General features: G+C 39.9%; 1 protein-coding gene across 2 annotated transcripts in view; it reads left to right on the top strand.

The window, feature by feature from the left end:
* Nucleotides 1-2766: 2766 nt before the first annotated feature.
* The window catches only part of ADGRG6 (adhesion G protein-coupled receptor G6), a 113721-nt gene continuing 92731 nt past the window's right edge, over nucleotides 2767-23756 (top strand). For both annotated transcript variants that reach the window (XM_074818914.1, XM_074818913.1), the window contains exons 1-2: nucleotides 2767-2816; nucleotides 8737-8837. In XM_074818914.1, coding sequence (XP_074675015.1) covers nucleotides 2815-2816; nucleotides 8737-8837 — 103 coding nt within the window. In that variant the 5' untranslated portion in view covers nucleotides 2767-2814. The remainder of the gene's footprint in view (nucleotides 2817-8736; nucleotides 8838-23756) is intronic.

The raw sequence follows: 23756 nt of genomic DNA, 5'->3' as shown, positions 1-23756 counted from the left end.
CACTCACTCTTGCTGAGCAGCAGCACAACATGTATCAGGTAGCAGGCTTCCACAGCTGTGACAGTAGTAGTAGACTAATTCTCTCAAAATTACAAAAGGCATTTTAACATCATTCATATCCATATTGGTTTTGAAAGCAAATATTTCTTTTTTTCATTACATGTAAACAGTGAATTCCCAGTGGCTTTGAACCTGTCAGTATCATCCCATGTTAACATGCGTTAACATATCATGATGATTAACCACATTATGAAAGTTAGTAAGAAATATCTGTGTCTGTTAAAGAGATCATTGCCCTTACAAATAATTTTAATGTTTCAACAACAATGTTAGGCCAAGTAATTGATCCCAAAAATGTCTTCTCCAGAAAAGTAGCCCCTCTCTGACTACCCACCCCATATAAAGTTGTTTCACTATTGATGAAAGGCAGTTGTGGCCCAGTGAGCTGCTGCCAGATAATCGTGGGCATTTTCTTGTGAGCAGTTAGGATACTCTTTGCTGCTCTGCAGCTCTGAGACAATCTCCAGCAACATGCTACTTCATCATCCAGATAATCTGCACTGCATGTTGTCCCACTGGACAGCAGAGGCGTTTCTCACCAGGCAGTGTTCGGTTTGGGGATCCAGAAGTGGCAGCGCTGCTGCTGTGAAGGCAAAAGCAGATTGATGATTGAGAAAATACATGACAGCAACTTCAGAACAGGAGAATTAACCAAGAAACAGATCAACAAAAGCATGACAGGCTAAAAATCCCATGATTTCTTTTTTCCCTTTTTATCCCTGGAATTGCAGTCACCTTGCCTTCCAAATAGGAAAGGAAGAGGTAAATTTCCAACATAGTCAGCAGATACTCACTACACACGTATCGCTAATCTCTGCATGAACAGCAGATTGACTTCTTCCAGATGCTCTTGATTTACTATGTACATCACACACACAGTGGATCCAATATGCCCGGGAGATATCGAGCTTAATCTTCAATTGATCTGCACATGTACAGCAAATCCAACGCATTCTAGGTGCACAAACTTTGCAGGGCATGAGAGGTAAACGCAATCTGCGTGTGTATGATAAACCCAGGCGGGGAGAACTTGTAGGTTTATTGCCCAAACACAAACTGACTGTACATAATAGTAAGTCTTATGTGCACTGATGTATTGAACTCATTGTAAATGCAATAGAAAGTTGATCTACACAGACTTTATCCAGAAATAGAGCAGATGCTGCTGCAGAAAGCAATAGGGCAGTTGACCACAAGTCTTGGAAGAAAGCTGGCACGCACGCCTCTCCCTGTGCCTCCCACAGTCCCCAGGGGGGTTCCCCCCGTGTGACACCAGACACAGACACAGGGTGGAAAGCAGTGCAATACCTGCCCAGGATACAGAGCTCTTAACGTGGAGAAAAAGCCGACCGTGTACAAAGTCATTCGTCCTGCCTTCGCGTCGCAGTTGGCCATGCAGATTTGGCCAACGCAGCCCCAGCGGTTGCCATGCTGGTGTTCAGTGCCAGGAAGTTACAATGAAAGCAAGCAGGCAGCTTACTGGTTTTAAAGACAGATTTAAAAAATTGACCAGAATAAGTGAATATTAATGTTCAGTATAAAGTTCATGAAAAATTTAGTGATGTTTTCTTTGTTTTTTTAAAATAAGAATTCTGTTTGCTTTTAACTGCCATTGCATGCTGGTAACTTCATTGAACGATTCATGATGCCAAGTCTTCTCTTCCCCCATCATTTCCTAATCCTGCCAGCTCAGATCTGGCGAGTACTGTGAAAATTTTGGACTTCTTTTGTGACTTTGTGTTTTGCTGTGTTTCCCCTTCTACCATTTCAATGTTTTGCTACCTAGCTGTAGTGCAGTACCACGTTCTACAGGTTTTAATTGAACAAAGCAACTCAGGATCGTTAGCAAAGGGTCGTTAGCAAACTACCATCCTCCAAAAATGCTACCCAGGAGGGAGGCGTGGGCCAGCACTGCGTGTGCGAGCGGCATCCGGCCTTGTGTGCTTCAGAAAATGGGTCAGAGATGCGTCACCTCCACCTACCTCTCCTCTCTCTTCAGAGAGAAAAGGCACGTTTGAAGTGCCTTGGGGTCTGTGTCGCTGGTATGGGATCTCCTCAGAGGTGGCGTGTGTCCCTTGGGGGTGGCTTTGGGCCCGTGGCTACCGTCTCCTGGGGGGTGTAAATGCGCCTTGGGACTGCGCACCCCGGGGCTAGCCCCTCACCGGTGGGCCGGGGCGCTGCGGGGCCGTGACTGCGTGAAAGGTGGCGTGTGGGGCCGCCCGGGGAGCGGCCCTCCCGGGGGCCGCGGGCGGCGGGGTCCCGGAGGCCACCCTTCTCCCGTGGAGTGGGTCCCCGGATGAGAGCGCGGGGACCCCCGGTGACGGTGGTTCGGCGGGTCCCGTCCTGCCCCCCCAGCGCCGCGGGTGGGGCCGGGCCGGGCGGAGCCGCCACCTGAGCCCCCGGCGCGGCGCGGCGGGGAGGGGGAGCAGCGGCGGGCGGGGCGGCCCCTGCGCTCCGCGGGGGCGGCTGCCCTCGGCACCGAAGTTTCCCCGAGTTGTGCCGAGAGAGGCAGGTCCCGGCGCGGGGGGCGGGGGGGGCACCGTGGCGGCGGCGGCGGTGGAGGAGGAGCGGAGCGGCTGGCCCTGTCCCGGCCGCCGCGGGCGGTGGGTGAGGGGGCGGGCGGGGAGGAGAGGTGGGCGAGCAGCGATGACCTTTGCGAGGAGCCCGGGGGGGAAGCGGGCCAGAGGCAGAGCGAGCGGCAGCGGGGGAGGATGGTTGCTGAGAACCGGAGCAGAGCCGCCCCGTAATGTCACCATGTAAGTCTCTTCTGCGGACTCCGGGGCGAGGGCTGCGGCGCTCGGGGAGCGCGGGTAACCCCCGCGGGCTCCTTCGTGGGGCAAGAAACCCCGGCCAGATAGGCAGCGCTTTTCCCCGCCGACACCCGCCCCGTAGTAGGTGATGAGTAACGTCAGGTTTGAGCCGTGCAGATAGGTAGGGCTGAAGGAATGGGGAAACGAGAGAGTTTCACGTCGGGAGCTCAGAGGGCAGGGGGGGCAGGGCTCTGCCCGCTCCGGACTCCGGGTTCGCCGCCGGCGGCTGCCCTGCAGGGTCCCGAGGGGCCGCTGTCTTTCTCGGAGCACCGTAATCCCGTCCTCAGGGCTGCTCCGGTGAGTTTCCCGGTGCTTGGAGACAAGTAGTCGAACCCTTGGCCCCGCTCGCCGCCCGCTGTGAACGCCGGTCCCCCGGCACCCGCCTGGCCCGGCCTCTCGGCGCGGGGCCGTGGTCGCTCACGGCGAGGAGCCCCGTCCGCCCCAGGCACCGTTCCCAGCCCTCCAGGTGCGGTGCCAGCACAAGTAGGGGAAAAGGGAGAGGGAGGGCCGGGCGGGCTCCATAAAACCTTCCCGGCCCCACCACTCCCTGCAGCGCACGGCGGAGAGGAGCGAGCGCGGGGCTCGGCCGCCGTCGGGGGGCGAGGGGCGGGCCGGCCGGCCGGTAGCTCTCCCTCCTTCCCTCACGCCGCCTCGCCCCGGGCGGGCCACTGCCGTGGCCTCTGGGCACCTTCCCCGCTATGTTTTGCCTTTCCTGAGAGGCTCTCACGGAAGGTAAGGCAAGGTGCGGAGGGCCGGGGTTGGGCGTCTCGCCGGTGCGTTCACAGCCGGGTGAGAGAGGGGACCTGTTGGCTGGACCCAGGGGAATCCGTGCAAGGGGGAGAGGGGAGGGTTTTCGAACAGAGCACGGTGAAGTTAGGGCAGAAATGAGGAGTTTCTAGAGACCTAGTGTCGCAGTGTTACAGAGCTGCAGACAGCCAGCAGATTAGTTGCCCGCGATGGGAAAAGTTCATTTTGAAAGGAAAGCCGAGGACTAAGACGGATCAGATAGGACTGGCACTGTTTAAATTAAAAGGCGCTGTCTTGTGCTTTTCATCTCTTTCGATGAGTGTGAGGGTGTTTTCAAGGTTGACTGTAACAATAACTAGGAACAAGTAATGCTTAACAAAATGAAAGTTTTAAGTGGCATTGTGTAATTAATCTTCCAAGACATTCATCTAAAGCAAGGGTTTCAAAGTTAAAATCGACTCCTCTGTTAACCTGCAGGAACTAAACTGTGAGTTGTAATCACCTTTCACTTGTTGTGGTTCCACTTAAGAGAGATTAAGCTTAAAATCTGTTTGTTTACAACCTATGTGAGAAAAAAAAATGAAATTGATCTTATCTTTCTTTTAATTTTCAAGTGTCAGCAACATTCTTCCTTAATAGCTTTAGACATGTCAAAGACCAAAGAAAGTCATGTCAGTCTGCCTGAGGCAGAATTCACATCCTACTCCAGGGAACTTTGCTGAAGTTTTGAACAAGGAAGATGGTGTATTCAAATATGGATTGCATGTTTTGAGACCCTACAGTATACAAATTAAATGCCTCGGGATTATTCACATTTTGTGTATATTTTCTTGCAGAGCTGTATACTCCCTAAAAGGTATGATGTGTTAGCTGGCTGCTGGCATGTTTAGTAGTTAGATGTAGCAGGACTCCCACTAATTTCATCTTGAACTATGTCAAGTTACCATCCATTTATGGTTTAGATAAATTACATGTCTATTTTGCTCTTCTGGAATGAATTGTGAATAAGCTCATTGTCTCCCTATGTTATAGGAAATGAAAGTAGCTGTGGACTGGACTGTATTGAATTGGTGGCTAGAGTGCATAGCTGGTCATGTCACACAGTGTCTACAATGGAATAATGCAAATCCATAGAAAAATTAGTAGTTCTTCTAACAGACTCCATAGAAGGTCACTTTGTAATTTTTCTACTTTTTCTTTTTGGAAAAAAAAAAATGCATTAAGGGGGATTGCTGTTGTGAGACTATATCCAACTGTAATGGATGTACTCCTATTGTAGGTGTCCTGATAGTCCCCAAATATATTGGGTAAAATGTTGGTTTGGTCCTGTGTTTGACAGTCTACAATGATTTGTTCAGAGCTGCTAGCATGTTACCAGCTGGGGACAGAGCAGGGCTTCTGCATTTAAATTGAAACAAAATAGAGAAGAAAAAACCCACTATGAACAGTGTTCAGCAAATTAAAATGTATCCAGGGTTAAGGAGTGAAATAATCTGTATATGTTCTGAGATCTTTGTTACGGACTGCTTTGCTTACTTAAACTCTTGGTGTGTTTTAGTACACTGTGCTGATAGCCATTCTCTGTGCTATTGATGAATATTAAATGACAGAACACATCCTTTTAGTACTATTTAAAAAAGGAACACAAAAGTAAAGGGGATCTCTTGGACCACTGAGTCAGTGCTGTTGTAGCAGGGGACCATATCATCCCTGGATAAGCTATAAACTAGCCCAGAAGTGTTTGCTAAATTTTCTGTTGAATTATTCATATGCTGTTTGGATTCAGTTCTAGATGTTAATTAACAGTAACAATCAAGAAAATGAACCTTAAAATAAATATAAATATAGTGGGTATTAACAGGTGAATAATATCTGCAACAAAGTTGTTTGGGTTTTTTTAATGCCTGGGAAGTATTTACCAGTTGCTCTGGCTCCTTTTCATAACTGTCTGCCAATTGGGATGTCACATTATAACAGTATCAGGGATGGATTTTGTTCTGGAAGAAGCGTTTTTGTTGGCAGTGTGTTAGCTGACTTCCATCCCTGACAACTTCTTGTGTGAACAGGGTGTTACACACGTCACAATGTAAGGCTGTGAGCAGTCAGGTTTTTGAATTTTGGCTTTTGGTCTATGCAAGATCTCAAGAACATGTAAAAAATTGATTTCCTCACTCAGCTAGAGGTTATGCTTTGTAACATAGGTCTTCAAAAGTCCTCTCCAAAAGAAACAGATCTGACTCATGGTGCCTGCATTAGTGGAGTGTTTTGGTAGCTGCTTCTGTGGTCATTCTTGTTTGAGTTCGATAAACCTTTCTTTCTTGTCAACTGAGATGATGTGGTGTAAAGAAAACTGTTTTGTCCTTCAGCAGTAGAGAATGTAAATGGAGAAGACAAGTTTACTATTTTTTACATATTTGTTTGGTGGAGAATTGTGGAGGTTTTGGGGTTTTTTTAATAGCAATTATATAATTAGCTAGCCTTTTTCTCTGGGGTAAAAGTCTTAATAGTTACTCCTTTCACCTTGTTGTTTGCACTTACTCATACTCTGCTCTGTTGTTGATTATCCATGTTCTTGAAATCTTTATTGACTTGTGCTTTTTACAAGAGTGAAGATGAGGAAACAGACTGTAAACCAACACCATGGAGTACTGGCTTGTAAGCCTTACCGCAATGCAAGTAAACACTAACAAATAGAAATTGGCCAAATTAAATAGCTCTCTCAGGTTCTTTAAGAAAGGCACTAAAGGCAATGTGAATGGGTAGATTCACTCCAGACCTAGGCAGCAGAAACTTGTCATGTCGTTTTTCCTTAAGTATCTCAAAAGATGTGTTTTGGATTCTCCAGCTATTCAGTGGGCAAAAACTTCAGCTGAGTTCACAGAGATATCAAAAGTGGTGACTGGTGTAACATACAGAAAATGTATTGATAGGATGAAAACGAGCACAGGTTTCTTCTGAATTTATAAATGATTGTTTGTGACTGGTTCCTATTCTGACAACTTTAACTGTGCTTGCTCAAAACAAGCCAACAAACAAAGAACCAGTAATGCAAACACTTCTACAGGTTTGCCTTGGTAGATTATGGAGCAGGCTGGCATGTATCTATCAGTAGCTGCAAACTCTGTCTTCTGTAGAAACAGGAGTGTTCTTCTGTATCTCTGGTATGTCATGCTGTTATCCTCAACATTTCCATTTCACCACTCTGTGAGTATATATGCATGCTGTACGTGTTTGCGTGTGTCTATAGCCCTTTTCATGTCTTAAAAGGACTTCTGTTCAAAAGTAAATTTTCTAAATTAGTATTAAGGGTATTGTGGATTTATGAATTATATACACTGGACAGTAACTGTTCCCAAACCTCAGCATTCTGTTGTCTGAGATTTTAATAGGGATTTTGGGGTCATTAAATTGAAGGACAATAATCCTATTGTTTGATAATCTGGTTATTTTGTGTGTCTGGCTTCATCAAAGAGATTCTTGTATTTGAGAGCCCAGTGTTTTCTGTGCTTGTCTTCAACACTTGTTAAGTTTGACTTTACAGTATCTCAGAAAAATAAATCAGGTTCAAATTCCTAATTTGATACAACTACCCATAAAGAACTGGACTTCATTTGTAATCAGATACTTGTGCTATGTAGCAGTACTGAAGGGAAACCTAACTGATTGCAGCAGTCTGTTGAAGTGCCATTTACCTGGGCCCATTGGCGTCTAGCCCACAGGAGTGGTTTCCTGAAGTACTACTGTTAAAACTGAAACATTAGTTGTTCCTTTACAGTGGTTTATCTTGCTGCGTTGTCTGGCTTGTCTACATTACAGAACTCCACTTTGGGAAGAAACAGAAGCTGATACTGGAAAAGGATTTACATTTGCTCCTAGGTTTCACTGGAGGGTTCAGAACAATGTCTGTGGAGCAGAAGGAAGACTATTTTCCCAAGCTTAAGAACATTAATTTTTCTTGCCACTGAGTATGAACTCTGTACTTTATTTCACTTAGCTCTTTCATATTTCCGTCCTGATAAATCATACCAGTGGCCATTCCAAATACCTTTCTTTTTTCTGTAGTTAATATTCACTAACCTGGAAGACATTTGTGTTCATCAGTGGTTTTTTGTGACCGTTCATTTGTGGTTTTTCACATACTGTTGCTGGGAATAGACTTGTGAAATATTTTGGGGATTCTGTTAGAGATTTTCTCCCAGAATAAGTAACAATATCTTACTGAACAAAAGCCAGTTATCATCGCCAAATAGGAGGGAAAGGAGTTGTTCAAAATAATGCATGTTGTGTTTCAGCAGTTGTTGCTTGCTTTTGCTTGTTGCTAACTTGCTGAATAAAATACGACAGGAATGTAATGGACAACCATTCATTTTGGATACATGGTTAGAAGTCTAACCAAATTTATTGAGTCTTTCTTGCTTCCTCTTCTGCCCACTATGGGAGAAATATTTTGATTTAGCCATTAAATGCCCTTTATGATTCAGGGCGAAGGAAACTAACTAACTGACTCAAACTATAAGTGGTAAAGATTTTATACAGATGAGCCCCTAGATTTTGGCAATGAATGTTTCAGGATTTTCATTAAAGTTGTCAGCAGAAAATGTTGTAGCTATCAAAATATTAGCACTGAAAAATATGGAAAGGGTGGTTGAGGGCAGAGGCAAATTCTCACCTACCACCTTTATATAGTATATAATATATACATATTTGTTATTCATATATTTAAACAGCATAAATGTATTTGTATATGTAAATTATGTAAAGAGGTAAAGTAAAACTTTGCAATCTCCAAAAAAGCCCTACAACTTAACTCTTTCAGACTGTCACCATATGGGCTGCTTGTTTCTTTTACTGAAATACCACCCACACCTATCTGCTTAGAAGCCCAGTGCTGACCAGTCTTCCGCTTTGTCTGCTAAGAACCAGACAACATAATTTTTGACCCTTTTTAGCAAATGTAGAGACTTCTGTCTCTCTTTAAGCAATACTAAGGCCATCCATAATTTTCAATGAAGTGCTACTTCATTTACTGATAGTTCCTAGTTTGACTTACAACAGTATTTTCTCATTTTCTTGGCTTGTTGTAAAGCTTCCTGAATTCTTGCTCGTTTTTTTCCCACAGGATGTTTCATGTAGGTGAAATGTGGTGCTATCACTGGAAATGGAAGCTGCAGCACTGTCTCTGCTTGTTTACCACATATATTATATGCATGCAGCAAGCAGGTAAGTCAGCAAATTACCTTCTCACTTACATAAATGGTCTAGGAGCCAGAGTTTTGGTGACTAAGGATTATGCTTGTATATGACCGAATATATGTACAACATAACATTTTGATGAGAGTGATGAATTAATAATTATTAGTTGTGATTTGATAGGTTGGGTCATATTTTCTGCTACTGCTGAATTTTCTTTTTGTTGTTTTTTTATAATTTTGCTGTTATTAATTTTTTTCTTTGACTTTGTTATTTGAATGCATTCATTTTGTCCTTCCTTTGCTTTTACTTACCTACCTCTTTTTTGAATTTCTTCTGGTTGTTGGAGTACTGTGAGTAATCATGTAGTTCTTCCATTTTCCATGGTACTATTTGTGCCTGTAGATTATGTATTCAGTAACCCTTCACTCTACTTCAAAGCTGTAAAATAGCTAGTGTACTTATTATTTTTAAACGTTTTTATGATTCAAATAATAGCAACATTCCCCAGCAAGCTATATGTATGTAAGATAATCATACACTGTAAAGAACAATCTAAAACTTAACATCATGGTCTCTAGTGACACTTGAGTACAGAGTAGTGTAACGCGTTCTGACTGTTTTCTTTAAATATATGAATGAGAGATTTCATTTACTAACTGTCTGTTCCTAACCACTAGAGTGCAAACTATTTTAGGATCTCCAGCTGCTTTACTGGAAAAAAAACTCTGGAATTTATTCTGGAGCATATGAAAATTTTGGAGCAGCTTGTAGTGCTCAGCTAATTCCATATCAGATGGGTAATTTTGCTGTTACAGACTTGCCATTGGAAAAAGGATGGTTTATATATAGAAAGAGTTTCTAGCTTTTTTGATACTGTTTTTTCTCTAAATAAAAAGTACAGTTGTGTTGGTTTTTTCCAAACCTGCACTTTTTATTTAGAGAAAAAACAATGCAGTAGCTGTGCAGTAGCAGTTTCCAGCTTCATGTCACTTTAATAGGTGTTTTCCATTTCCATTAAATTGTGTAGCCAGAAATGTACTTGGGACTTGACTTTTGCCCGTAGCTCCATTGGCTGATGGCCTTTGTGTCCCTGTGTTCCTGGGCCATGTAGTTGCCAGCCTTGGCATAAAGTAAATCAGCAAAACCTGCTCTAATTTACAGCTACTGTGGGCTGTTACCTGGTGACTAGAACATTAAGACCCAAAGACCATGAATCTTTGCAAATTCCACTTGAAAAAAGCTCAGTTATGGAAAGTGCAGGTGACACAGAAAGAGTAAGTCCCATGAGCCAGAAGGTCCTAGCCAGAATGCTGTGAGGACAGAGAAAGCCAACCACCAGCTCACCTGTGCATTCAGCTAAGCGCAGCATACTATCGCTACCTGTTGTGGTACTAACAAGCAGATGGGTCAAAAGCCCTATGCCAAACTCCAAGATACACTTCTACAAAATCATATATGCCCTGACTAACTACTTCAGCAATAAAGTGGTTGATATCATTGGACTGGTAAAAGCAGCCAAAGTGTTCAAGATAATTTGGTCTCCTCGTATTATAGTCACTGTCCGTGCTCTTTTCTCAGGCACTGGTTTGACACATAGGAGACTCAGAACCAGGTCTCTCGTGGAAATCGGAGCAGAGACCTGAACCTGAGTCTTTTACATCTCAAGTGCTTGCCCCAGAAACTTTTTCTTCCTTGTTTTGACTGGAAAAGATTTGAAATCTTCAAAACTTTCAATAAATGGAAGAGACATTTCCCTATCTGCCTGAATGATGAGTAGATAAATAAGGTATGCTGGAAACACCCAGGTTCAACAGACAAATGTTAGCTGTTCAACAGTGAAAGAGATCATGGGTAGTCTGCCGGTAATACTTGACTGAAATGAAAATGAGACATTCACCTTTACAGGAACCTGTCATTTGGCAGTACTTGCCTGTAGACCCTCCAGGGTTCATCTTTCTTTTTATGTCAATGTAAAAGCATAGGTTATGCTGCAAAATGGAGTCTTTTAATCTGTTCTCTTTAATAGAGCAAGGCAGACAAGGTGGGAAACACTACTGCTCCTGCATTTTTTTATTTTGTGTTCTTAAAAGGTATTGGTCACTTTGGCTGTGGATTCATATGGTATCCATAATCTCTCTGGCAGCTTAAGCTTTACTGAAGTTACAGTAGAAATATCATAAAACCTGACATTCATCCAGCTTCACTAGTGAGCTGTAAGCTTGGAAAGCTGTTGGGGCTTATTAAGCTTTGCCTAGAGAAGGTTACGTACAAGCAAGGGATTAAGATCATCAGGTACAGGTTTTATGGATTATTTAAGGGGCTGTTCATAAGGATAAAAATATCAGTCATGCTGTGACATGGGAAAAATGAAAAAGTAATAATTTTATAGTTTAACTTGAGAAGAACTACAGGACTTGGCCTGCTTTCAGAAACAAGCTTAGGAGAAGGATTACACAGCAGAAAACTTAGAACAGGAGTGGGATGGCCTGTGAAAAGAATGCTTACCCACAAATTGCTCAGTAAGGCACTGTCAAGCAGGTGCAGCAGGGGAGTATAATCCCAAAATATAATCTCATGCCTCAGAGGAATCGATGGATGGACTCTGACACTTAAACCAGAAAGAAATTATTAAAAAAATATATATTATAAAAATATTATATGTACTTTAGTTAAAATCTCAGCAGCTGGAACTGTACTGGCTTCAGATCACGTGTTGTGACATGGGATGAAGTCACAGAGCAGCAGCTCAGTAAGCAACCTGACAGGTTTCCATTGCTGTGTGGGGTAGATGTCCCTGATGGCCTTGAGGGAGTCATTTAGCTATGCCTCAGTTTCCCTGCCTATAACAATGAGTGTATGTCTTGCCTCCCTTGTAAACAGCTTGCCTATCTTCCAGTGAAAGGAGTGTAGAGAAGCTGAGATGTTAAAATGGTGGTGTTTTAAAGAGAATTAGTTAAATCGGCTTTTATCTGAGATTCAGACATTCCTAACCTTTTGTTTGTCTGTACATTTCATTGGTTTCAGAGAGCCTAAAAGAGAACAAAAAGAGTGAACAAAGTTCTGGAAAACATAACTAATGAGGGCAGACAGAAGGAACTAAGATTTTTTTGGTCTAGAGTAGGCAGAAGGGGGAATGCATAAGAATTGAGAATATTTAAAGAGATAGCTGCACTGGGAAGGGATAGACTGATCTTTCTGGGCAGTTGAAAGGGCAAAAAGAATGGGCTTAAATTACAGCAAGATAAATGAGGGGAGGACATCTCATTGAAAGGTACGGATACCAGTGAATTAGATTGAGAAGGAAGACTGGGGAATCTCAGTCCTTGGGAATGTATAGTAGTATCTGCCAGAAATGGTTTAAGTCTGTAGTCCTCTTTTCCTGGGGATGGAAATACATTAGATGATTTCCAAACTTCCCTAATTTCTGTAGTGCTTCCTTAGTCTTGGCTCTGTAGAATCTATTTTTGTTCAAAATCTGGGAAATGAGGAGATCCATTGGAAACTGCACTTCTCGGAATATGACAGTGCCTTTGCTGTGCCTATAAAATGGTGTTGGTGTTTGTCCTGTTGTAACGGCCTCATTTTTATCTGACAGAAGGAAGCAGCAGTTCAGTGTGGAAGGTAAAAATCGGTTACTTCAGGTGTATGTAACTTCACAAAAAGCGTTCAGTTTAGTTTCTCCTATTTGGCTTTTCTACTCTCATAGCAAAATGTCTAGTGTTTCAACATTGTACTCTCTCTTGATTTTGACTGTGCTCTCTATGGTAATCCAGGAGCAGAACCGGATTTTTTTCGGTGACCTTAAAAGCAGATTCCAGTTTGCATAATCACTTTCTAATCTAGTTTTCAAGTGTCTTGAACTTCCAGGGTTCTGAACAGTTGTACATATTGAGGGGACTGCAACATCCCTATAAGAGTTTACCTTCTTCTGTCATCAACAGATACATAATTACGTAAGAGTCAATAACTGTTTTAAATTTTGACTACCATGCAACCATATTTAGTTTTATTCAGGGTGTATAAAATATTTATTTTAATAAAGCCATGAGTACATCTGCAATTCTTATTATGATATTTCTGCATGATGTCCTGTACTGCTGTTATCACAGAATTACTATGACTGTAGCTAAAGCTGGAGTAAGAATTTGTCCTTTTGTTCATTCATCAGTAAAGCACATTGGTGTCTGTAGTCACATTTCCATGTCCTCAGAGGGCTTTAATCAATCCCCAGGAGCTCACTGAAGAGGAAGTTTCAATTCTATTACAGTCCCTGAAATTTTAATTTCTTTTTTTTTAGTGGTGATTCAAAGCAAAAATTTGTGCTGTTTTTAATTCATCAAGAAAAAGAGCGGTAAGAAAAAAGAATAAAATTGAAATCAGGTCCTTCACCCACATGGCTGATAATGGTCTCCATACAGGATCTTCTCTCTTCATCATGCTCATTAATTGGGCTTGTGAAGATAAAGGAGGGATTAAAGTCCTCCCTTGTTTATGGGAGAGTTTCAGAGTGACCTTGCGGGCTCAGAAGCCTAATAAGAGATGGGAAGGGAATATGGTGGGAAGTATTGCTCATGCCACCAGCGTTAGCAGCAGGAGTTAGTCACGTTGCTGTCTGTGAAAATGGACTGGGTTTTATCTGGAACAGCCCAGGTCAGGAAGTGTGTTTTTTTACCACAGATTTGAAACTGCCTACCCCAGACAAGGGCCAAAGATCCTATCACCAAGCAAATGATGAAATTGTTGTCAGCACATTCCCTTATCTTCCTCTCTCTTACCATGTGCACAGCAAGAACCAAAGTGCCAAGACATTAACCCAGTCAGTCAGCACAATCCTTGCATACGGCAGGGAGGCGGGGGATGATTTTATAACATTATTACTGGCGCTTTGTGAAACTTCTCCCGTGGCGTCCCGGGGGTGGGGATGGGCATGCATATATTGCTGATCAGGGTAAATGTAACTGAGAGTGCTGTCCCTGACTCAGGCATGGAAATTCATGTTTCTGAAACTTATGGGAAAACTAAAAAGTTTGAAAAAAGTATTCAGTCTCTCAGTCTCTTTCCTTACACAGGCATACATACATCATGTGCAATTGAGAGATTACTCCAAAGGAATCTGGATATTTAATGAATAGCTCCAATTTTTATTCTTTTCCATTTCTCTGTCAGCCTTCTTTGTATTTTAATGTAGTTTAAGCAAAACAAATCAAAAGTAATCCTTTATGTACTGTTTAATATCTAAATTTCTGCTGGCTTGAGGCATGTGTTTAGAATTTTTCTTCATATAAATCTTGCAGAGAAAAAGTTACTAGTTGGCTTTCTTCTATTTCCCATAGTTGACAGTTATTTAATGTAAAAGTAAATCACTTGGAATTAATTTCACAGGAAGCCGCCTCTCATTACCTCTGTTTACATTTTTAGCTATAATTTTTTGATGGTGCTGATAATTCTTTTCCCTAAAGTGTTTGGGGACAATATAACAATATTGCCTTAACAGCACAGTGATTTTTTTTTATTTTTTTTGTTTTCCCCCTCCTTCCTCTGGCATATACCTGTAGCCAAACCCAAAGGGAATATCATGAAACATCACAGAAATTCAAAGCTGACTAGACCCTCATCTTGCAGGGTCTTTGCATTCCTTTATTAGAAGATAGGCTAAATAATATACCTTTCTTTAAAGAATATACCTTTAAAGAAAAAATACACCTTTCACTGAAGGTGCTGTCTTTATGAACTGTAGATTTTATAATCCATTTATAATTTTATTTTTGCCTCATTTTTTCTGTTCACTGTTAAAAATGAAAAGCATAGCCCAAAGACAGTTTGTCAGTTTGGTAATGTTGGCTATGACCACAAACAATAAAAGTATCTAGCTCAGTTATATCCAATAGCCTCAAAATGACTTGTGGGCAACTGGACTGTGCTTTACAAAGGCTGCCTCTGACAGAGGTTATTATGTAAAGAAATTAATTCTTTATAGTATTTGTCAGTTGCTCTCAATAAAGTGAATGAACATTTTAGAACAAAATGATGTTTTGTCTCATTAAAAGACTGAAGTCTTTGCGCATATCACTTCTTTCTCTTGTGGATTAGTAATGTGAGAAATGTTGCATCATGCAGTGAAGGTCTTAGCTAGGAATAGAACAGTTTTCCAGATAGGAGTTCCTTACATATAAGTCTAGCAATCATGTGACATGCATGTATGTATTACAATTAATACAGAGTAATTAAAATGGTTGATTTCATATACCAGTGGACCTTTTAGAAGTGATTACCAGTGTCAAGTCAGCACTTGTCAATTAACTAGAAGGGCTGATCTTGCAGATTTTGGACGGATATTATTACGTCCATGATTGTCTTGCTAGAACAGTGGATTTGCTTACTTAATGGGATTGCTTAAGTGATTTGCATAAGGTGAAGAAAAACACATATGACCTTTATTTTACAAGAATTTGAAAAAAAAAATGAAGGAATTTTAGCTACAATTTAGTAAGACACTAGGAAGTAAAAAGACACCCTCCCCCACCCCCAAAGAAAATTACATTCCTTGTTAAGATTGTGTATAGAAATACCTCTGATTAAATAATTCACCTGTACTGTTTCAGAATTTCTTCCTCTCATTGTGGAAGAGGAAAAAAAAGTCTCTCTCCCATGAGAGGAAAATAAAGTATTTCAGCTATAGACTGTAAACCTTTTCTACAGAGTTAACTAAAATATTACTGTAATAATGTTACCTCAGAGAAGTACATCCCTAACTGTGATATATTGAAGCAAAACTACTTTTCCTGCCCTAAATATGGTAATATAGGCACTCATATCAAGGGAAGGCAGCGCTTCCAGAAACACCTCTTGTTTTGTCTGGATTCAGCGCTCGCTGGTCTGCTCAGTTCCTGTAAATGACAGACTAAGCTCTAACTCTTGCTGCAGTACAGGAAAATTAAGTGCATAATTCATCATTAGAGTTCTGCTTATGTAGTCTGGCCTTTAGGTATCATTCATATTAATTCATTTTATTGGCCTTCTCTTGAAGAATCAAGCCACTTTCCTCTCTAAACCCAACTCCAGTCATAATTTTTTGGTAGCACTATGAACTTGTACTCCTTCTTTCTGGTCATTCATGTTGTTGTTTTTACCCTATTGTCTGGGACAACAGCAGCTTGAGCAGTATGTTGACTGTTTTCAATTTGTTAGTTGGAAACAATTTTGCTAATTGTCCTTAAGATTTCAGCCCCCAAACATGCTCACCAATTCCCATTTTGTGAATTTTTCCTTCGGTAATTTCTGAACATCTTTTCCATTATTTACTGGTTTGTCCAAGTTCCAGTATAACAAATAGTCACTTTTCACAAGAGAGGCCACCACGGTGGTAACTCAGATTGTTTAATACTCCAAAACTACAGGTGTAGCAATTAAGATGCAAGATACTTAATATTCTATAGAAGTGTCAGCATGGCATATTTTCAGAGAATTTTTTTTTTTTTAAATTCTTGTAGGCTGAAAAAATGTGTGTTGGAAAATATTTTGCTCTTTTAACAAGTGACAGAAAGTTAGTTCCCATTCTTGAAACCACTTTTTTTCTGGATATCCCCGAAGTAGTCCAACTGTCTTCCAATATATTGTAAACCAACTGTTTTTTTCAAGGATAAATATCTGCAGGAGTTAGCTCTTGCAGAACACAGGGTAGATCCATGAAAAGATTGTCACACAGCTAACCTAATTTTTGAAAGGATACAATGCAATCAGAGTTTTTCCAATTCCAGCTTTTTCCCTCATGAATATGCTTCTTAATGGGAGTTGCAGTTTTCTGTCTGACACCCTTTCTTGAACAGAGTTTGTTTTGTTCAGATGCATGCTCTGGCTTCTCACAGCTCTTGTCATTAAGAGCTGTGCAGTGACAAATCCATACTACAAAGCTGAAGTCATTTTTTAATCAGAACTTGCTTTTTAGGTGGAGAAAAAGACCTCATGGTTGAAGTTATCACAGAGGCATTTGTACAAGTTCCAGTCCTCAGTGATTTTTCTTTTGTGGTGTGAGAAATGAGGGGAAGTGTAGTTGTTTGGAGGTTTTTTTCCTCATTGTCTTGAATTTACAGGAAAGGCTTATAAGCGGGTTTAAATTTTTTTTAAAAAATCTTTTACTGTTTGGGGTTTTTTTTTCTTAATTCTGTTTCTACATATTTTCCAATTCCAAAGTATGTTAGTCATACTGCAGTTTACAGAAACTGGAAGTATACAGGGAATGCTGAAATCACCTTGCCTGCCGAGTCATTAAACCTACACAAAAGGAACACCAATACTGTGTCTTTTGTACTGAAATCTAAAATACCTAAAAGATTTTGTGCTGGGTATGGGTGTCCACCTATGCAATATTTTGAATAACAAATAGCTCAAATTGTGTTCAATTCATCTTGGATTTTTAACTTTGGTTTAGAGAATTGTTATATTTCAGGAAATCTCATCTGTAGTATGCATGCAAAAATAAAAGGGCAAAATGCTGGTGTTGAACAAAGGCATTGTTCATACAATGAGTTAGAAGTTGTGGGATTTTTCAAAAACCAAAATATTGTTTGTCTGATTAAAAATATTTAAAGGAAGTGTAAGTACAAAAATAATGAGCTCCCTCCCTTCCATGTGTAAGCCTGGTATATGTGCTGTGTGCACCAGCTGCTCTGGTTACAGTTTATTGTATAACTAGTTTATGAAATGTAGATTTTTTTTCTTCAACCTGTCAGATTTTGGCAGTATATTGTTTCCATGATGTCCAGTATTTTGATCTTATTTTGAATTGGGTATGTTTCTGCTAAAATCTTGCCACTGGAACTGGCAAAGATACTGCATAGCAACAATACCACCAGTTTGGGCTTCCTTCTCTCTGTCTCTGCATACGGGGAAATTACTCTTCTGGTAAGTGATTATTTCACTGCATTATGAATGAATTGCATTTAACCCTTCCACATTCTCAGAAGGGTCTCTGTGAAAGTCAAAATGATAGAAATAGCATTGGTATAATAATAAATTTCTCTCTCTGGTGGCACATGGCAGTCAGAAGATTGTACTGAGGATTAAAAAGGCAAACATCTCTCTCTATATACACTCCCTCTCTCTAATAAAATCTGCACATATTTTTCACATGTGGGTAATACTGAATGAGTGGTTTCTAAATCCTGTGCCAAACACTAGTAACTTAGAAGTTACCTGCAAATAATATGTGTCTGGCTTAGTCAGTTGTCTTTAGGTTTGGGTGGTTTTCTTCCCCCTGTTGTCAGCAGTGTTGATGTATGCGATGAAAGTATCCTCTTTTAGGCAACTCCTGTAGTTACTGACTCCTTTGACTACTACCCTCAACAAAAGTATATGAAGTTGTTCTATATTGTTCATAGCATATCAGAATTGAGTGACTGGCAATTTAATTATTTAATAAAGAGCTGAACTCAAGACCTTAGGGAAAAAAAATGCCTATTTTCTTGTTCTTGGCTGCATAAATCTTTTCTGAATAGCACATCATAGCAATGGAATATATCAGATGCCAGAAACATAGCTGAGAATCCAGGTTTTAAAGCTATTGTTTACAAAACACTTATCTTGCTTTGTCATCTTAATCAGTTTTCTGATGTAATAAATATTCTGAATTTGAAGTAGAAAATAACAATGTTTTTAATTTTAAAATTTCACCATATTTTCCTATTTCTAAAACCAACTAATTTTCTTAAATACTTTTTTTTTTAAAAAAAGTAAAGAAAAATAGCTCTTACTAAGAATGTGATGAAAAAAAATTCATAGCAAGCATGCCGTTTGCTTTTTTATGCTTAGGAGTGGTGAAATTGAGATAGATCTGCTTTAACCTTGAAATAGTTTTGCACAGCTTTTGGAATAAGATATAAGGGAGCTCTTCAGTAAATGTTCAGCTGTATATAGTCTAGTGGTTCCTCAATTTCAGCTGGATTGAATAACACTGATTTTATTTGGTCCCACCAAAGTCAGTGCAAGTTTTATTGTCACCTTGAATAAGAGCTGAGGCACATCACTGTGGAGCACTTTGGAAAATCCCTCCCCAAATGTCCAAATAGAAATTATTTGGAAGTTGGTGTCTTGGCCAAACAATGTTGTTACATCAGAAGAAGCCCCATGCCTTTAAAAGATTTAACTTGCATGGTGCTGCAGCATGCTGTTCAGTGCTCAGAAAGGAAAAAGCTGTGTACACTTGGCAGCAATTATATGTTGTAACTTGTGCTTTTTGTCTGCAGATTACTGTGATCTCACCCAGTAATGCTTGAAATGGAAGAGGGTTTTGTATTGTGCTTTTTGTCTGTCTAATCCCCATGTCATGTGAGTCCTGACTTGGTACTTAATAATTGACTTGAACTCCAGCAAAAAAATGAAATGCACAGACTCTCCTGGAAAGACTTGATACTGAAAGACTACTTCTTCCAGCAGTGTTCATGCTTTGTGCAGAACACGGTACCATCTGCGGGAGTTCTGAGCACCTCAGATTCCCAGAGTTTCATTGGGGAATTAGCATTCTCCGCGCTCCCAAAAAACTGAGCCAAGAAGAAGACATCATTTTTGCTGTATCACCCTCTTTTCAGCTAGGTTTACTGCATCGTGTTGGACATTGTTCAGTAACTGGCAGAGCCAGTTAAAATATCATTATACAGCATCCACTCTTTGTTTCTACCTACCCATTCATCCATCCATCCATAATCTGCCTGGTTTTTAATCCTAACAAACAGAGGAAAGCTTTCTTTTTCCTCTTTAAGTGGATTGCTTTTGATTATAGTGGCATGAAATATTTCTTGAGCTTTCCTCATATTTTACTTGGGGTGTGTGTGTGTGTTTCTAGTGAGAAGACAGCTCAGCCTGGCCACAGTTCTAATCTTTAGGGTGAGGTCTACAATGCTTCTTATCTTAATCAGCTACTGTGTTTATTCACTTGAAATATGTGAAAATCTGAAGAAACATCTTCTATTAGCAGGGATCAAGCCAAACTACCAAAAAAAAAAAAATCTGGTCTTCTAGCAATTCATGGTATTTCACATTAGATTTCTATTAGTTTTCCTTTGCACATTGTAAGGCATGATATGACAGCAGAATGGAAAATAATCTTGCATATTTTAAAAACAAAAAAAGATCTTAAACTAGAATCTGGTCATCAAAACATGAACGTTGTGAGTCACAATCATAAATTATTTAATAGCAGTTGCTGAAAATTACAGGAAACTTTTTTTTTTCCTTGCTAAGAAGCTCTTCTGTGATACTTGCAATTTTGTCATAATTTAATTTCTTTGTGTTTTTAGCTCAGTTTTTTACATTGGCCCTCACAATAGTTCTCATAAACAGTCCCCATTAGTCCTTTTATATCATTCCTCATAAAACTTAGGGTGTTGGAATGTAAACTTTTAAGTATGTATACAAACATCGATGGCACAAATATGATAATCAAATGCTATGCAAGACTTTGTGTGGCCAAGGTAGTCTATACATTCAAGAACCAGTTACCTGAAATGCAAGGAGATAATCTGCACCATTAGGCACCATTGTTGGGCTATACTTACCAATTTGTCAACAGTTATGAAAAACAGTGAAGACCAATATGCCCACTCTAAACACTGATTTAGCAAGTATGTTCCCATATGGACCTTTCTTGGGGTTATGGGGTGTGTATTACACATACAGAGTTTTCAGTAAGATTAACAATTCACCTGCTATGTTTTTAAAGTTATAATGCAACTCCATGAGGGTTGTCCCCTTAAAGTATTATTATTTAACATATTATAAATGGTGGTATTTTGTTATTTATCTCCATGTAGTGTGATCTTTCATAAGTAAACTACTAGTTAGCATCATCATATCGCACTGGAGATACATTGTTTGAATGCAGGATTGGCTGTTACCCTGTGCTTGTGTACTGCTGTAAATAAAGTTACTTGCTTTGTTCTTTGGCACTACTTTAAAAATACAATTAATATAAATTATATGTGATAAAAATGTCTGATGAAAATGTCTATAAAACATATGTTTATGATGCAACTTAAACTTTAATACAAGAAAATGTTGAGCTAAACTTTTGGAACAGTCTAAGTACAAATATCCACACGGAAACACGTTAATGTGCGTATTTGGATTGTGCAGGTGGATCTCCTGCACTATCTGTGAACGCTGACAGATTTATAAGTGTAGCCCAATAGCATAGAGCCTTTGTCCACACTTTAAGTAAATTATGTTCTTGAGTATGGACTGCTTTGGTCATGGAAAAATACATATGTATGAGATTTGAATAAGTTTTTTCGTTGTGAGTACCTTTTTATCAGCAGTAATACGAGAGGTTTCAGTGAATATCCAGGCTCCCAATTACATATGGATATTGCCATTTCCCTGTAATTTATCTTTTCTAATTATGACATAGTACACTTATTTCTGAAATTTCCCATGCTATTAAATGTCTCTTACTTGACTGTTACTGTTTTAAAGTAACACAACCCTTCATTCCTACCAGTTCTGACAGAGAGTAAGACTTTTCTTTTTTAATTTCTAATCATTTCCTGTCTTATGAGGAGGTGAGGAAGAGAGAGGGATTCAGTTAGTGAACCAAAATAGAGAATAATAATCTAGATTCAGCACTTGCTACTTTGGTTGAAATGTTGGAGACCCTTGTGGTGGAAATAAAGGCCTAAACCAGTGGTGTAGCTTTCCTCTGATTGTCACACAATAGTGCTTTTCAAAGTTTGACTTATTTTAAAAAATGTCCACCATGATGATGCAGTTTTTAATTAAAAAGTCACCTGCTTTTTGTCATTGGCCACCAGCTTTGTACAGAGCAGACGTGCTATGAGGCTGTAAACAAACATGTTTTTTAAGGCCTTTGCTTAATGTGTGGCCAGAGCTAGAACATGTACAGTAAACAATGCGTTGGATTGCAGGAAGATATGGCTAGGACAGTTGAATACTGTGCTAGAAAACTAAATGCTGTCTCTGATTCTTGCCTGATAGGGGCTGCAGAGAAAATTATTTTCATGGCTGTCTTTAATGTGTCTCATTTTCTGTACCCAATTTGAAGCTATAGTGTGATTTCCATCTGTAATTGTAGCTGAAGTGAATAGGAACTTGTGTTTGATGATATTAACCTCTATATAGTGCTATGAATCATGAATAAATTAGGTCACGTGTCTGAAATTAGACACCTAAGTCAGAAGGTTCTTCCAATTTTGATATTCCCCAACTCCCCTTCTATAAAATGAAGTTAAGAATACTTCTTCCCTCACAGTCACATGGCAAGCTTTTAATTAAGAACTGTTGGAGAAACATTCAAGTGTTACACTAATGAATATCACAGAAGAGCATGTGAGGAAATTGGTGATTCTGTCTCAGGGGGGGACTGAAATTGCTGCAAGACTGCGGGTCACACATCGAAGAACGGAGGTAAAGCAGGATGCTGAAAAGTTGCTTATTGCATGGGATTTGTCCTTCCTGTGCACTGAATGAGGTCCTGTAAAAACGGTAGTGTATGATTATGTAATTGAAGATTTTTTTTTTTTCAATTATCTTTGCACAAAGGCCAAAGGAAGGTTAACTCTGGCATTTCCTAACTTCAAGCGTCCTTGATTGTGCAACCCTAATGGTGGTGTCTGCATGTTGCTGGGAGTGGTTTATAATGTTGGTGTGTGTGTGTGTATTTGCAGATATAGCTATAATTACTGTCATAGATGCTTGCTTAGAATTTTAATTTGACTCATATGCAGAGCAGAAAGTCTTGTTAACAAAATGTTATTTACTTACTTTTCTTGTTTCTTTCATTCTCACTTAATCAGGATGTTCTCCTCCGTATTTCTGAGACAGTTTAAGGAAGCTGAGATTGACAGTGATTGGAGTAATCAAAGCCACTTTACTGTGAGGCAATTTGCTTAGGAGTAGAACTTTCCTTTTAATTTAATTATTTGTTGTGGCCTTCGAATGACCCAGCAGTTAGAACAATAGCAACCTGATTCTGTATGACCTGTGTAACACCAGAATATATTATTTCATCAAGAAAAAGAAAAAATTAACAGAGAGGTGTTCTGTTGTAGTACTTCTACATGTTACTATTACTTGTAAGATTATTTTTTTTTCTTTCCTCTTCAATGTTTTATTTCATCCATAACTTCAAGGGGATTTCTGGTTACACATTTGAAATATCCTTTCTCTATCTTCCCTAATATTCTCTCCAGGGCAGTACTGTGCATGGGGTATTTTGGGGATTTTTTGTTTTGTTTTTTTAAGACACTATAATTCTTAGTTTATTGATGATTTATTTGTGTTGCCCTGCTGGGGAAAAAAAAAAAAAAACCAAACAAAAAACCAAAACACTTCACATTTGGAACAGGAGAATCAGTGTTACACTTAGCAAAAGAGAGACAAAAAAAATCCATCTAGAGAAGAGATTTAAGGCTTCTATTTCTGCAGTGTTTGTTTCTGGAGGAGAACTTGGTGAATGTTGAAATCTGGATGAGTAGGTCCTGTATGGACTGATATTTGAATGAAGGCGGCATTTTGCTAGGAAGTAGGGTTCTCTGAAATGCATAAAATCTTTCTGTGTATCTCAGGTAATGGCAGGGTGCCCAGAGCTTCATGGAAAGATGCCTACTTCTTCAGAAATAAATAAAATAAGTAAATAACTAAATATATTTAGTCAAGGATAGGATATCCTTGATGTGAAGATCTTCTGCTAGATGAAAGACTGCAACTGGCATGCAGTGCCAAGCGTCCCCCTGCTTCCTTAACGCCTTTGATGCCAACATCCTCAAAAAGAACAAGGATTGTAATCCTTAAGACATCAGATTTGAAAAAGGATTTCCTTTAGAGCTAAGGCTGTTTTTCTTACCTTCCAGTCATATAGCTAGTAGTAGGGCAAATGAGTCTTCCAGAAATTAAGAAATGTTTAATAACTGTGACAGTTTTTGGATTACAGATCATCAC

This window comes from Strix aluco, chromosome 3, assembly GCF_031877795.1.
Source record: "Strix aluco isolate bStrAlu1 chromosome 3, bStrAlu1.hap1, whole genome shotgun sequence".
NCBI lineage: Eukaryota > Metazoa > Chordata > Aves > Strigiformes > Strigidae > Strix > Strix aluco.
Note: the sequence above shows the minus strand (reverse complement) of the source record. Positions and strands in the feature narration are given on the sequence as shown.